At 46.9% G+C, this 16,578-nt stretch overlaps 1 protein-coding gene across 1 annotated transcript; it reads left to right on the top strand.

The window, feature by feature from the left end:
- Positions 1-2,586: 2,586 nt before the first annotated feature.
- LOC306834794 (leukocyte elastase inhibitor-like) lies at positions 2,587-15,451 on the top strand. Its single transcript, XM_079360989.1, has 10 exons — positions 2,587-2,678; positions 2,979-3,215; positions 5,106-5,375; positions 5,483-5,620; positions 5,807-5,924; positions 6,294-6,436; positions 14,362-14,439; positions 14,582-14,671; positions 14,761-14,941; positions 15,036-15,451. The coding sequence occupies exons 2-10, from the start codon at positions 3,030-3,032 to the stop codon at positions 15,260-15,262; spliced, it is 1,431 nt and encodes a 476-aa protein (XP_079217115.1). The 5' UTR covers positions 2,587-2,678; positions 2,979-3,029; the 3' UTR covers positions 15,263-15,451.
- The last annotated feature ends 1,127 nt before the right edge of the window (positions 15,452-16,578 follow it).

Genomic DNA, 16,578 nt, shown 5'->3' on the forward strand with positions numbered 1-16,578 from the left:
GGACGCCAGAAGGCGCTTGGCAGACTTCACAGCAACTTCCGCCCTGCTGTTCGACTGTGGAAAGCCAACGGAGGACACACAGTGCTTGACATGCCATAGCTGGAGAAAGTCTGCCGTGCGACCGGCCATAAACTTCGTGCCGCCATCGCTTGAGAGGTCCCCCAGCACACTAAAGGTCGCAAAGAATGAACAGAAGTGGCAAACCAGACCAGCTGAGGCTGCTCGTGATGGGGCATTGCGGTTGCAGTCAGCACAACTGGTCCTGGTGGCCAGTATGTCTCTTGCCAGTAAACTATGGCACGGGCGCTGTGCTCCATCGCTGAAGTCCCCTGGTGGGCGGCGTGGAGATGCTAGAGAACTCTGCGACTTAGGGACGGCGGGACAACAACATGGTCGTTGTATAGCGGGACCCCATCCTGTGCGTAGAAAGGCTTGCAGACTGATGAGAAGCTAGCTAGAGTGGTGTCGGTCACGTCAATCTTCCCCTCACGCTCGATGAGGTAAAGGAGGTGGGCGAGGCACGTGTCTGCCGCTGTCTCTTGAGCAAGGAGGTGCCATGAGATGGCACCAAGGTCCTGTGCATCTTCACGGATGGAGGCCATGAGTGCTGACTCCGTGTTCTCAGCCACACTCTGTGAGCCCAGCAAGAGCCCGTTTGCTGAGCCTGAGGGAGAAGGGGATGTCTTGAGGTTGCGTCAGCGGCATGATTGCTGACACCAGGCAGGTGCACAATGTCGAAACGCCACGGGAGAATGCGTTGCTTGAGTCTGAACAGGCGAGAGGTCGTATTCTCATCGAGTGTGCGGCCGCCGAAAATCTTCACCAGAGGCTTGTGATCAGTAACCACAACGAGGTTGTCACATCCTTGGGTGAAGTATTTCGTCTGCTCAAGGGCCCAGGCGCTAGGGCCTCCCCTTCGATGGCTGCATAGCGTTGCTCTGCTGAGGACAGGAAACGCGACCCGGCGAGGTTGATCCTCCATCCTCCTAGGCAGCAGTCTGGTATGCCAGAGCTGCAGCCACAATACTGTTGGAGAAGGAAGTAACCAATTCCCCGCCTCGACCAGTCGGGGCAGAGGCAAGTGCGTCTCTGCATGTCGTAGATCTCCACACCCTCACTGATGGCCTCAACTATGGCCTGCTTGGATGTCTGGAAGGCTTCCTCTAGTTCGGAAGACCAGGAGAACTTGCACTGAGGGCTGAGGAAAGGATTGAACGGCACCATAGTGTCACGTAGCTGGGCATAGTTGGCCACCTGGTTCACTAGGCCAAACCAGCTCCTGATATCTGTCATGGAGTCTGGAGTGGGGAAATCCCAGATAGCGTCCAGGTATTTCGGGAGTGGCTCGATGGTGGTGTCTGAGACCCTGAAACCAGCAAAGTCAACATCCTTCTCTGCGAACTGGAACTTGTCTGGGTTCAAAAGTCAATCGTCCTCCACAGTGTGGTTCAAGGTCAGTGTCATAGTGAATGGTGTCATCAAGTTACCGTTCCTTGCGTTCGTAGTCAGAGAGGACGGCATCAAAATTCCGATTGTAGCCATCCCCTGAAGACAAGAAGCCCTGAGGTACCCTTTTGTAGCGCCAGCAGCCAAAGGGCATGATGAAGGTGGTCAGGTGACGATCAGACTCACGCAAAGGCACACTATGATAACCATTCCAGGCGTCAGTGACCGTTTTTTCAAGTGTCCTTTGGGATGCGCCGGGCGAGATGGAATGGGGATTCAGTGGCAAACGTCTCACTTAGATAGAACCTGTTGAGGGGTGAGAGGTCCACAGTCCTGCGGGGGGAGCCGTCATGCATCCGAGTGACCACCATGCGATGGCACCATGTCACAGGTTCACCATAAGGTACGCGTTCAATAACACCAAGGGCCTCGTCACGGAGGAGGTCATCGTGGACTCTGCTGCCAGTGCAGGGGCACGTTGGCTGGGGTGTGGCATGCTTTAGGCGTGGCTGCTGGGTCTACATGAATTTCAATAGGTGGCCCCTCCATACAAGGCAAGGCCCGAGGGGGGCAGGTGTTGAACGTAGACGAGGCGTACCTGTCGAGCAGCCATTTCCTCATACGGCTGTTGTGCATGGAAATGGCAGTGCCGTAGGCCGTGGTGGTGGCGCCATATGCTGGGGACATGAGCACTGGACATCCTTTGGACTATCAAGGCCCCTGCCGCTACTGCCAGTGGAGCGAGTAGTGTTGACAGACAAGGGTGTAGGTGTGCTGAGGACGTTAGGGCAGTTCCCATCTCCAGGCCCTCTTCTGCCATCTGTTGACGGAAAGTTTCTAGGCAAGACGCCGAGGCTGAGTAGTGACTCATATAGGTACATGGTGCGGACTGAGCTAGTCCCATACACCATGGAGCGACAGCATGGTGTCACGCCGCTGTCCGGGGCTGTTGACAGTTTCGTGATAAATCCTCCACTTAAATCAAACTAATAACTGACACTATGGCGTTTCATAAAGCGTGTGTGTGTGTGTGCCACCTCCTGCAGAGCACACCCGTCGGCCCGGCCGTGAACACGTCTGGGTGTGACTATCGTTGATGGGTGTGATTTGTAGAAACTTCCTCAAGCTGTGGCAGGACCTGCCTGATCCTGGGTGTGTCGTAGAGAGAGAGAAAAACCCCACAGAGCCAGAACAAGTCTTACTTTCTTTCACTGGATCACTTCAGTCTGAAGGTGAGTACAGGACGACGCCTCTGTGAGATCGGATTTTTAGAAGAGAGAGCAGGACTGAGCTCCTGGTTAGCCAGTAATGGGGTTTTACTGAGTGTGGTCAGCTTTGGAGAATGTTGTCTGCACATGTTTAGAAAGTGGAGGAGGTTGCAAAAGAAAAAAAAAGTTGTTGCATAGTTCTCTTTAGGTTTGAATAAGATGGATATGAGCCAAAGACTCAAATGATCGTTCAGCTTCTTCTCGCAGAAGGAGAAACTTCCTCACCTTCACTTGTGTCTGAAACGTTTTATCTTCTTCACACAGGGCAGTGAGATACCAGTGGATGCTAAAAGTCTCCTCTTTTTACTGGACGCCATGGCTTCAACATCACCACCTCTCTCTCTGGCCAAGGCCAACAACACCTTCTCTCTGGATTTGTTCAAAAAGCTGAGCAAAGACGACAAGACGGCCAATATCTTCTACTCTCCCCTCAGCATCTCGTCAGCTCTCGCCATGGTGATGCTGGGGGCCAGAGGCAACACGGCTGTAGAGATGTCACAGGTACAGAACACACACACAACCACACACACACACACACACACACACAATGGCCTAAACAGGGTTTGATAATAAAGAGGGAAAAGTCACAGTTTGCATGTTAACACACCCATCTGGAGCAGAATCAGACATTGAAATGTCATGAAGTCAGGGGGTCTGGTTCACTGTGCTGGTTCACCGTGCTGCTGGAATGAAGCCACCTCATTACTGCAGGAAAAGACAAAGAAGAAAGGGGTGGGGCTGGACTTTCAATAGATAGTTAGTTAGATAGGATGTGTTCTCGCAGTGTGTTTGAGGAGACGGGAGGACAAGTTTTGGTCACTGCAGGTTTTTCTTTTTTTTTCTGTGTGGGAGACGAGGTGTGGCACACAGAGTTACGAGTACTGTCATTCCTCACTCCGTGCCGTGGTGGGGCTCCTTCTGCTCCGGCTCGGAGGAAGAGTTCAGATTTCTCTACGAGCTGTCAACCAAAGACAAAAAATATCAGTACAGTAAAACAGTGACGCACCACCATAAGAGATATTTAAATTATCTTCTACATTATTCCTCATATTCACACATTTTTAAATCTAAATGTTGTTTTAATTGTATTCGATAGAAGGTTCAGTTTTTACATGAAGATTCCCAACACACAAGTTAAAGGAGCAGTCTGTCACTCTGCCCCCTAGTGTTTAAAATGAGTACTGTAGTCTAAACTCTAATCATCACAGGGAGCTGTCTCCCGCCCTCCTCTCACACAGGTCAGCATGTGGTGGACACTGTAGCTTCAGTGTTTAGCCAGCTCTGCATGTGGTGGACACTGTAGCTTCAGTGTTTAGCCAGCTCTGCATGTGGTGGACACTGTAGCTTCAGTGTTTAGCCAGCTCTGCATGTGGTGGACACTGTAGCTTCAGTGTTTAGCCAGCTCTGCATGTGGTGGACACTGTAGCTTCAGTGTTTAGCCAGCTCTGCATGGGTCTGTAAAGCTTTCTGCGTTCTAACCTCTCTCCATGTTTCAAAAGCATCTCCAACATTGATCCTAGTTTGAGCAGCTTTCTGCTGCTGGAGCAGAATCTAAAGTTAGAAGGAGGACATGCTGGCTGCTGCGTTGTTGTCAGAGAAGCTTCAACACAGTTTCTGCTTCTGTGATAAACGACACATTACGATACAGACGTAAAGATTCAGCTTTCACTGGTGCAGATAGAGCAGGAGAAGAGGAAAGGGAGCTTCCAAAGTCACAACATGATGATGTTGGTGGTGCAACAGATGTGATGTTGATCAACGCAGCAACAGTTTCAGGACTGAGAGCGACCTGACTGTGACTCAGAGTCTCCAGGGTAACGAAATCCAGTAATCCTGCCTGAGAGTCATCAGTTAGGGAGAGGAACTCCTGTGTGTTCATGCATGCCTGGCTGTGTGTGTGTGTGTGTGTGTGTGTGTGTGTGTGTGCAGACAGTTTTGTATGAGCCATTAGAGAACTGCAGAGTGTGTTCATGCTGACAGAGAGAGTCGTCCTCCTTGCAGTGTACTGTCGTCAGCGACTACATATACCAGGATGCATTGCGGTGGCCTGTTTGAGGGACGGATGGAGAAAAATGTACAAAGTGCACCGTCTTGCAGAACATGTTAGATCTTCATCACGCTGCATGTGTGTGGGTAAAACAGGACGATTAGTCAATTAGGTTCCAATCAAGTTAGCGATCATTTTTTACCATGATGGGACATTCCTGTGAAAGCACAGGTGGAGAGAAGGCCGAGTGCAAGGGCCCTACTGTCCTCTGACATCCTCTGTCAGGGGGAGCATTCTGTATTTCCTTTACGCTTTGCATCATTCTGCGAAGCCAAACACAACCAAAACGAAACATGTTGAATTTAATGATCTGCATGATAAGACAGACTTCCTGCCCCCTTTAGGTCCTGGGATTCTCTGAGGGGGACCAACCAAAGACGGAGGAGGAAGACCAACCAAAGACGGAGGAGGGAGACCAACCAAAGACGGAGGAGGGAGACCAGCCGATGGAGGAGGGAGACCAACCAAAGACGGAGGAGGTAGACCAGCCGATGATGGAGCAGACTCAGATGAGAACGAGGATGCAGTTCCCGATCCGGTCGCAGATGCAGACGCGGCAGCAGCTGAGGATGCAGATGCAGCAGCAAAGCATGCTGCCAGCGTACCTGCGCAAGGTTGTATTAAAAAAAAAAAAAGACTGAATGAAAGAAATGCAAAGTGACAACGTTTCCAATCATCAGTGTTTGACGCTAACACACAGCTCTCCTCTGGCTCTTTGCAGTGCCTCAACCAGAGTGGTGATGATGAAGTCCATGTTAAGTTTGGAGAGCTGCTGAAAAAGCTGAACAAGGAGGACGCTGCGTACACGCTGAGTGTGGCCAACAGGCTGTACGGAGAGAAGTCCTACAGATTTAATACGGTGTGTGCTCGGTTTAACTACCAGGAAGCAAAAAGAAATCAAGCAACGAGGGAGGAAATGATTTGAATGACCTTTATTTTAACATATGTTTTCAACAGTGAAGTCCCATGTTACATCTTCCTGCTCGGAGTCCCTGGTTTCCTCTCTCTGTGATGTTATATCCAAACAAGACTTTTCTCATTTCAGGATTTCATCGCAGACACAAAGAAGCACTACAGCGCCGAGCTGGAGTCTGTGGACTTCAAACATAAGGCAGAGGAAGCCCGGGTCAACATCAACGACTGGGTGGAGAAGAACACACAAGGTGGGAGTTCATGAGAAGGGGTTTCATTATAGATTTCCTCTTAATTGCAATACATCCAAAAGGAGGCCGTACTCTGACCTTTTGATTGACACTTTGTTCGGCCAAATTAGGACCTCCCACTCTGGGTTCACAGCCTTTATTAGCCAATGAGAGCCTGAATAGAAATGAGGTACCTTCAAGTGTTGTAGTTCTCAGAATCACTCCTGGTCTCAAGACAAGCCCAGAAAGTCTTTTGTGAGGTCTCGCCTCGGGCGGACTTCTGATTGCTCTGGGCTCGGTTAGTGTGGTCTAGACTACAACAGCAGTGCCTTCCTCTGTTCTGATGTATCTACACCCAGCCTCACACTAAACAGCATCGCTGCTCTCCAGGTAAAATCAAGGACCTGCTGGCTGAGGGTTCGGTGGATGACTCGACCCGGTTGGCGCTGATCAACGCCGTCTACTTCAAGGGAAAATGGAACCATCAGTTCAAGGAGGAGGACACTGTGGAGTATCAGTTTAGAGTAAATAAGGTAACACAGGCCGAAGAGCTGCTTTCATTCACTCAGTTACTCTGTATTTACATTTTCTCTTTCTATCATGTTGCATCTTGTTGGTAGTATATTTAATTATTTGTTAGAGACAGATTCAATACATCCAATGCAAGAATGATGGTGTTTACAGAGAATGTTAAAGTCAGGGTCGGTCATTTCCTCCAGAAACACTTTTTTAGATTCTGGTTGAAACTGTCTTTAGGTCTTGATAGAAATTAAAAACTCAGGTTCTCTGAAAAAGGAACAAAGTGAATCTGTATCAGTTTGTAAGTCTGTAAAAACTTCAACCAGTGTCTGCCACGAGGTACCAATCTGATGAACCAATCACAGCCTCCCTGCCTACTACCGCGTCTGCCTCAGAACGGGCTAGCAGCGTCAAGCTAAAATCGGCTCTGGCTAACGACACTGCTCCTGACTGCGCTAGTAGCGCTAATCTGACGGCGTGGCTAACAGTGGCCGACACAGCTAGTGATACCGCCTCCGAGCGTGCGGGCTGCCCTAAATCAACTCCGGCTACAGCTAAAGACAGCGAAACAGGCACAGTGGCCACGGACATCGCTGATATTTTGGGGCTCGACTTTCCCACGGGCTTGGAGATAGATAGAGCCCACCGGGCCTTAGCTCAACCCAGACCGGACGGCCAGCCACCCAGGGCCATGGTTGCAAGATTCCTACGCTATCAAGACCGTGATCGGATCCTGCAGGCAGCCCGTAACAAGGGGCAGACAACATGGAGAGAGCATCGCATCATGATTTTTCCGGATTTTTCTAAGGCAGTGAGCGACAAGCGCAGACGATTTAAGCAGTGCAAGGAAATGCTCCATGAACGTTGCATAAGATTCTACCCGGCCGTGCTGGTCGTCAATCCAACAGGTGAGGGAGGACGGCGTCGGGAGTTTGATGACCCGAAGAGAGCGCTGGAATACATCGGGACCCTGTGACTGGCATATTTCATAACACGTCTGACGCCCCCCCCCCATTCCCCGCGCAAGGTTTATGTATGTATGACTTACTATTCACAGATGGACCCGCCTGTTTGTTTTTCACGTATCATGTATCAGGTTACGTACACTTTTATTTAATTGACCATCTCCGTCATGTTGTGTGCGGGTTTCCTTCTGGTTTTATATTTCACAGAGTAGAAATATAAGTGAGTTGTTCCATCGAAATTTTGTTCTGGGCCGTGCGTGGGGCTTCATTAATACTCCGCTCAGAGAGATGCCGCACTCCAGGTTGGATATGTCCACCTGTCATTTAATTTAAGGATGCAGCCGAACCTTAATATTGTCTGTTTTGGTTTTGGTCTTTTTCAATGGCACTCTGTGCCTATATAGGACTATCTTATTATTAACAATCTCAGGATGGGCTCTGGTGAGTTATTAAGCGCCGCTCTCCTAGTAATCTTATTTCAGCCGCGGCGGTTTGGCAGATGGCAGTATGGAATATATGGGTGCCTATCCACTACATGCATCCACTTAGCAACAACGGATTGTGTTATTTGAGCCTGAATGTAAAGGGTCTGCATTCACCTATCAAAAGAAAAAAAGTTTTGGCGTATTTTAAGTCAAAGCACTGTGATGTGGGCTTTATCCAGGAAACACACTTACTCGACCAGGAGGCAAGTAAACTACACACAGGGTGGGTTGGACATGTATCTGCTGCATGTGGTTCTAGCTCTAGCAGGGGTGTTGCCATTCTGAAAAAAAACCCCCATCTACAATATAAATGCATCAAAGAGGCCAAGGACGATTCGGGGAGGATTTTGGTAGTCTTAGCTGAGATACAAGGCATCACGGTTATCTTAGCTAACGTGTATGCTCCTAATGTTGCCAGTCATATTGGGCAGAGATGTTAATCAGGTGTGGGACCCGGTGTTAGATAGGCAGCCTTCAGTATCTCAGCTACGTAGATCAGTTAATATACTTAAGGATATGTGTGAGGGCCTGGTGGATCTCTGGCATCTTCATAACCCAACATCCAGGGAATATACATATTACTCGCCGCCTCATGGCTCTCTCTCTGGGATAGACTACTTCTTTGTTTCTGACTGTCTGGTATCAGAATCAGAATCAGATTTATTTGTCATTGATATAGGTACAAGTACAATAAAATTGCTTTGGTCAAAGAGGACCGGTCTGCAGCGATACTTCGCGCTGACCTGGCTTCATCTCGGAACCTTTGGAGAGGAAGGGGGAGGGCATGTTACAGGTAGGATGCAGGGGGAGGGGGGGCATAAAAAACACTACTTCCATGCTATGCCTGTAGAGGGAGGCACAGATTGAATGCAGGGAAAAAACATTGCCCTGAACACAAACATACAGTAGCAGAGTGTGTAAGGGTGGGAGGGAAGACGGTGTGTGCAGGGAGCGTGCGTCATATGCGTGTGTGCCTGGCTTCCCCGGGCTCGCTCAGGTCAGAATGTTCTCACTCGCGATAGCCGGCGAAAACACTGCGTGTGCTGCGGAGACAACCTCGGCGCCTCTCAGAGTTCGCTGATAACATTGCGAAAACACAGTCTCACTCAGTGGAGACGTCCTTGGCCTGGGCTCCTCCGGCAGAAACAACAGGTGCATGTGGGGGGGTTGGGAGGGGGGTTTGGGTGGGTAGCGTTGGGAGCGTGTCTCCGTCCTTGTCCATCCGTGGAGGAAAATTTTCGTCTGCAGGAACCAAATTAAATCCAACAAACTCCTTTAGGACGGGGGGACACATGTTTGTCTGTCCCCCCTAAAGTTTTTCAAGTCCGGCTCTCAACAGGTTCAACTCGCCTTGCATCTCAGTGAGCTTTCCCCAGATTCCATCCATCCTTCGGCCTAGCTCTGCCAGTGCCACAGTCTGTGTTCCAACCGCTTTGCCCATCTCGATCATCATGACCGGCAGCCTCGGTGCTCCCGCCAGAGCTGCCGTCTTCCTAATTTTCCGGTACACCAAGGGCTATGCCAAGGCCAATCAGCACAAGCCCGGTGAACATGAAGCCGAATATGTACACATCCTCAACATCCTCCACCGAAAGCACTGCCAGGCATATGACTCTCCATGTACTCCACGGATCCATCACGTACCCAGCAGCGTTCGTTCCGTCCGGGCAGGTGGACTCCCCTGGTCCAGTGGATCTTGTAGAAAAGATCTTGTCAATTGCGTTGAGAGACCAGCTTATTAATTCCATATTAGCTAAATTCCGGAAAGGTATCCTCCACAGTCTCGTGCAGCATTGGAAGTATTCACATCTCAGATCACGCTCATGTAATGGTTAATATCCTCCCCTTCAATAAATCAAACAGGACCCCTAGATGGAGATTGAACTCAAGCCTTCTCCTAGATTCCATTTTCAAAGAGTCTCCGAGAGATCAAATCGCTCTATTTAAAGAAACTAACTTAACAACAGCCCTTCAGCTGGAGTTGCTTGGGAAGCTTTGAAAGCCTTTATCAGAGGACATATTATACAGCATGCTTCATTTCAGAAAAAACAAAATATGGCCAAACAAGCTGAATTGGAGAAGCAGGTTCAGCTAGCTGAGAATGCCTATAAGCAAAATATGACACCTGCTAATCTAACTTCCCTAAACCGTCTCAAATACGAGTTTAATTCTTTCCTCACGGGGAAGGCAGAGTTTGCTCTGTTCAGAGCCAGACAGAAGCAGTTTGAAGAAGGGGATAAGGCAGGAAGAATGCTTGCTAGATATATAAAACAGAGAGAGGCTATGAATGCTATTCCAGCAATCAGGAATAGTGAGGGGGGCCTGGTGACTAATTCTTCAGACATTAATGCAGAGTTTGGCGTTTTTACTCCGCTTTGTATGCTTCTGAACTACAGGCAAGCACTGAGGAAGTTAGATCTTTCCTTACTGGGTTAAACCTCCCCACTTTAAGTGAAGAACAACAAGGTGCTAGATGCACCCATTACTATTGAGGCGATTGTGGCGGTTATTAGGAGGTCATCTTCTGGCAAGGCCCCTGGTCTGGACGGCTTCACAGCCGAGTTTTACAAGTGTTACGCTATAGAGCTGGCACCATTGCTTCTGGACGTCTATACGGAGGCGTTTGATACTGGGTCCCTCCCCCCATCCATGATGGAGGCAGTTATTACTGTTATCCTAAAGAGTGGTAAGAATCCAACAGATTGCAAAAGCTACAGGCCCATTTTACTGTTGGGCTTCAATGAGAAGATCCTGTTGAAGATTCTGTCCAATAGACTTAATAACGTTATCCACACCTTAATCCACCCAGACCAGGTGGGTTTCATCCCTAAACGTAGCTACGTTAATAATATCAGACGATTAATTAATCATGTGGGCCACGCTTAAAAATAGCTCCCCTGCGGCTGTTATTTCCCTGGACGCAGAAAAGGCTTTCGACAGGGTGGAGTGGCTTTATTTATTTACTACTCTGGAGTCATATGGCTTTACTAATACATTTATCAAATTGATAAAACTTCTGTATACCCTCACCCTGGTTTGACCTGGGTAGGGGGACGAGGCAAGGCGATGGAATCTCCCCAGGGCTTTTCGCACTGGCCTTGGAACCTCTGGCAACAGCTATCCGATTGGACCCCTTGATTTCAGGTGTAAAAATTGGCCAATCGACACACAAGCTTTCGTTATATGCGGATGATATCCTTGTGTTTGTCTCTGAACCAGAGCACTCCCTTCCTGCACTACTTAAAATGATAGATACATTCTCTCGCCTTACAGGCTATAAAGTTAACTGGTCAAGATCAGAAGCTCTCCCTTTAACATCAGACTGCCCTAGGAACATCTTTTTGGGCGGAAATTTTTCCTGGCCTAGCCATGGCATTAAATATCTGGGTATCATTATTCCCCCTAGACTAGTGGACCTAGCTAAAGTCAACATGGACCCCCTGCTAGACCAACTCAAAGCAGATATTGTAAGATGGGTCCCTTTATTCCTATCATTATGGGGGAAAGCTAATGTACTGAAAATGACTTGTGCACCCAAGATTTATTACCTCCTCCAGGCACTTCCAATCAGAATCCCCCAAAAATATTTCAAGCAGCTAGATGTGCTTTTTAATAGATTCCTCTGGAATAGTAAGCGCCCAAGGCTTCATTTATCGAAATTACAAAAACCGGTTGTAGAGGGAGTTTTGGGCATCCCGAATTTACTATTGTACTATCATGCCTTTGTCCCTGGACACCTTGCACACTGGTGCCTTCCCCCAGAACGTGCCCCTCCCTGGTTTCACATTGTAAAGGACCTTTGTCATCCACTGCCTCCCATCCACCTCATCACAGCTGCACTGCCTGGGGAAGTTCGAGCCCACACACTTCTGGTATCTCAGCAGAGATATTCTTGTTATCTCTGCTGGATCAATAAACCGTTTCCAGCAAGTCCGTCAGCAACCGTAGTAAGCCAGATAGAAGGTTGAGTCTGGAGCTTAAAGTGAGAATTCTGGATGGTGATTTGGCTCGCGTTGTCTCAGCGTTCCAAGTGAATATAAACAAAAATAAATTCTTTTGAAAGTCTTTGAAAGTCCAATTTCCTTCTTAGATTAATCTCATGTCCATCTCGATTTTAATCCAGATCTGGAAAATGTCCAAACATGCGGTGAGCCAAAGAAAAGCTTGAAAAGGCCTTGCTTGTGCAAAACAAGATTAGAATCCAAAGATTTACGCGTGAAAAGTTGCAATTAAAGTTAATTCAGTAGGAATCGTTCCTACGACAAAAATCTTAAAGTAAACTTTGCCTTGAAGGAAAAGTTAAAAATTAGATGAAGACAAGATGAGTTCGTCTTCCAGAAAAACTGCTGGGCCTGGCTGGACTCGATGGAGCAGAGTCAGCCCCTTAAAGAGTTCAAAAACTCAACAAGCAAAAAGCCAAAAACACAGCACCAGTCAAAGCACCAAGCACCAACAAAACCCAAACTACCCAAAAACCTAAAGTATGACTTCTGTAAAGGGATTTTATCAGGGCAAGAAAAGGGGGAGTTTCAGGACCTCCTCCTGAATGTATAGGCGTTGTCTTAACTGAAAAAGTTTTAGATTCCTCACTAAGTTTAAGAATAACACTAAACATATGTAAATCACCTTACATTCAATTTGATATCAGTTGTTTACAGATTCACATCAATGTAGATTACAGCATATATTTTAGGCTAATATATCAGGTTTAAAGGACTGGTTATCATCGGTCGCTACATTTCATCCTGAAGTTTGGAAAAATAATATTTATATAAGAAAACCTTTAACAACGCAGATTAATCACTTAGTGACTTAGTGTCTTTAAATAACGTCTTCTGTAACTACGTAACACAATTTATAATTATGAGACCATTAGACAGCTTACACATCCCAGGTGGTGTTCGACCACTTGATGGCAATGTTGTTCCACGTCCAATTCCTATTAAAATTTAATTACGCGTAATTCCTTTATTACACATCGGATTTCGACCTAAAAAAGAATCATTTTAATGTCTTTTAAATGACATTTTCGAATATCTATATGAAAAGATGCATCTGCGTTTCGTTAATACAGATTTCAACATTGGAGTTTTTCAAAGTCCTGGACAGTGACTGTAGTACTCTTAATTGCTCCTAGATGGTCAGCTTGACCTGATGAAAGGTCAGTCTAGTTTTATGGCTTTACGACAGAGCATAAAATCAGTTGGAGGGGAAAAAAAGTTCAATTTTAAACACTTAGACAAACAACAGGCATGGTTTAAATCTTCAACCTGAACATATACATTTATCATATAGACAGATAATGGTTTAACTATTCTGTTTTCCGGGAAGTCCTGAAGACATCAACAGGTTTAAGTGAACTCAAACTCCTGACTGAGAAAGACAAAGACAGTCAGTCTGCTGGACCAAAGCGTATCTGGTTGTCTTTTTGAGGATTGATAGAGGTTGTCCAAAGTTTGGACTGTGGAAAACTTTCAAAGCATAAATATCTTGGTTTGGTCTTTGACTGAAAGTAGGAAAGCTTGTTAATCAACATCCTGTTGTTATCACTTTCTCCCAAGTCCTTGGGAGCTCTCTGACATTGGTTTTTTCCACTAAAAAGTTTGAGTTAATGCTTTTCAACATTAACTGGAAAATACTGTAAATTATGGTATTCCTGAGGATGCAGAATATCACAACAGCAGTATTTTAAAGAATTGTAAGAAAACATTGCGAGAACTTAGAACTAGACTGGTACAATTCAAAATGCTAAACAGGATGTACTGGTCGCCCTCTCGGCTTCATAGGGTGAAATTGAGGGATAGCTCGGATTGTTGGAGGTGTGGGAAGAGTATTGGTACACTCCTCCATATGTTGTGGTCCTGTCCACTGGTACAAACATTTTGGTCAGCTATTCATGAAAACATTAAACTGATCCTCAAGGTAAATATTCCCTTCTGCCCGAGCCTGGTCATCCTAGGTGATCCTTTCCCTCTAAAAGCCCTCCCTTTAGCACAAGCAGAGTGGGTACAAACAGCCCTCATGCTGGGAAGGAAACTTATAGTCACAGAATGGAAGACGACAACATTAGCACCAGTCAGGGTGTAGTTCTCACAGTTGGGTATTGTGGCAGCTTATGAGCGTCTCTCTTTTAGATTACTTAACCAGGTTGAGAGATTTGGAGCCAAGTGGGGGGATTACATCTCATTTATCAAGGGACCCTGACATTCATGTAGACTTGATATTGTTCTACTGCTGCTGGCACACTTGCTTTTTTCTTTTTTTAATTCTCATACTATCTGCCATTTTTGTTGTGTTTTATGTAGTTTGGCTTTCTTGAGGTGCGTGTATAGGACTCTATCAGAAACGGTTTAACTACTTCAGTTTCCCCATTACATGCTAAGTGGAGTAGCTTCTGGTGCGCGGACTTCGTCCTCCCCGTTCTTTATTTTGTCCAATACTCAACTTTTGTACTTGAACACTTTGATTTGTCTCTTTGTTGTCGTACAGAGCGACACCAAGCCGGTGAAGATGATGCAACAGAAGAGCAAATTCTTACACCGGGACATTCCTGAGATCAACATCAAGGTGCGTGTTTTTTTCCACCATGCAAAGTGATATTTAAATATTTTATGAACACATCTTAATGAAGTATGTTTTACAGGTTGGTGGAAAGGAGAGCTTCTGATTGGAAGATGATTGAGTGTTTTAATTTGTGTTGTTTTTGCAGGTTATACAGATGCCCTACGTAGGTGAGGACCTCAGTATGATCATCTTCCTGCCCAATGATATCGAGGACGACAGCACAGGCCTGGAGAAGGTACAGGACCACACACACACACACACACACACACACACACTGAACATATGTAAAACACACCCTGATGGTTGACGTTGTTTCCTCCCCAGCTGGAGTCGGAGCTGACCCATCAGAAGTTTGTGGATTGGTCTCGTCCGGACATGATGAATCAGGGGTCGGTGGAGGTGAAGCTTCCTCGATTCAAGCTGGAGGAGACGTACGACCTGAACGAGGTCCTGAAGAAGATGGGCATGTTGGACGCTTTCGATGTGGCCATGAGCGACTTCTCTGGTGAGACATGGCTGTGTATTTTAAACACAAAAACTAAAACGCTGATTCAGTTTGAGTGGTTGACCAGCGGGTTCTCCCTCTCCCTCTGTGACAGGCATGTCTCCAGCCAACGACCTGGTCGTGTCCAAGGTCGTCCACAAGTCGTATGTGGACGTGAACGAGGAGGGAACAGAGGCGGCCGCTGCCACTGGTGTTGTCGTGGGGATAACATCTGTAGAGATCCCCTTCACCTTCATCGCTGACCACCCCTTCCTCTTTTTCATCAAACACATCCCCACCAAGACCACCCTCTTTGCAGGTCGATTCTGCAGTCCGGAGTGAACACGGCTGGACGTCCCACAGACACGGAGGGACAGACAGACCTGTGCCTTGCGTCTCCTCTCTTGTTTCTCTGTTTGCATGTGTCTCTTTCTTCCTGGCTTTCTCACGTTGTTTCAGTCTCTTTAAAGTTTGATTGACTTCAATAAAAAATATAAATGAACATAAAGAGTCACTTTTAAAAGGGTCTGACACCTGGGCCCCATGAGGGGGTGAGATACATCTCCTGTAGCTGAGAGGATAATCCTGGAGGCCCCTCTGTAGTCCTCCTGTGTTTTAGGACCCTGATATGTTCAGAGGCCTTTGAATGGATTTGATAATTTGATTACCTAATTAATTTGATTTGATAAGAGTGATGAATCAGTCAGGTTGAATCCTGTGTTAAATCTTTTGCATGTCAAACTGAAGAAGACTTTCTCAAGCTGAGGAGAAAACAGAAACGTTAGAGACGTACGTTAGTCATCTGCTCACAGGTTGGCTTGTGATTTATTTTAAAGTTGTTTTAAATTACTTATTTTTTGGGAGGGGTCAGCTTCTGAAAACTTGTAACACCGAGCACCAGGGTCGACCTCACTCAGGTCAAAGTTTCTCTTTGTCGCTAAGAAGAAGATACAGAAACTCGATGTTCTGATTTTCAGTCCTCAGGATGTTGGTGAATAAAAGTGAGACGGTGTGCAGTGACTGAATGTCTGAGTGGACAAACAGAACTTAATGTTGACATGTAAAATGCTGCACACACTGACGGTGAGGCCGTCTCATGAACTGAGAACTGAGGTGAGTCTACTGGAGAAGTTCGATGTCACGAATTCAGCTGCTTCAAATGACCTTGAGTGACCTTTTTGTAGGAGGAGGGCCCATACAACACGCCTCTACTCAAAACTCCGGCAGGGAGTAGGCGTGTCTGGACCGAGAGCGTCAGAATTGAAAGGATCTGACGACACTGATGTGTGAGAGCCGGGGGGGCCCCTCTTCACTCAAACCTGCAACAATCCCAAACCCAGAACACAGCAGCGGCCTCAAAAACGACAATGTGACAGCAACTGTTGCCATGAAACTGTGGCAACAACTCAGAGAATCAGAGTTGAGTGTTAAACTGGGTGTGTTATATTTATTAATGGGAGACTTTAAAAATCCTTAAATCAAATTATTAACTGACACTATGGCATTTCATGAAGCGCGTGTGTGTGTTTGTGTGTGTGTGCCACCTCCTGCAGAGCACACACCCTTTGGCACGGCTGTGAACACGTCTGGGTGTGTCTCTCGTTGATGGGTGTGATTTGTAGAAACTTCCTCAAGCTGTGGCAGGACCTGCCTGATCC

Source organism: Symphodus melops, assembly GCF_947650265.1.
Source record: "Symphodus melops genome assembly, chromosome: 14".
NCBI lineage: Eukaryota > Metazoa > Chordata > Actinopteri > Labriformes > Labridae > Symphodus > Symphodus melops.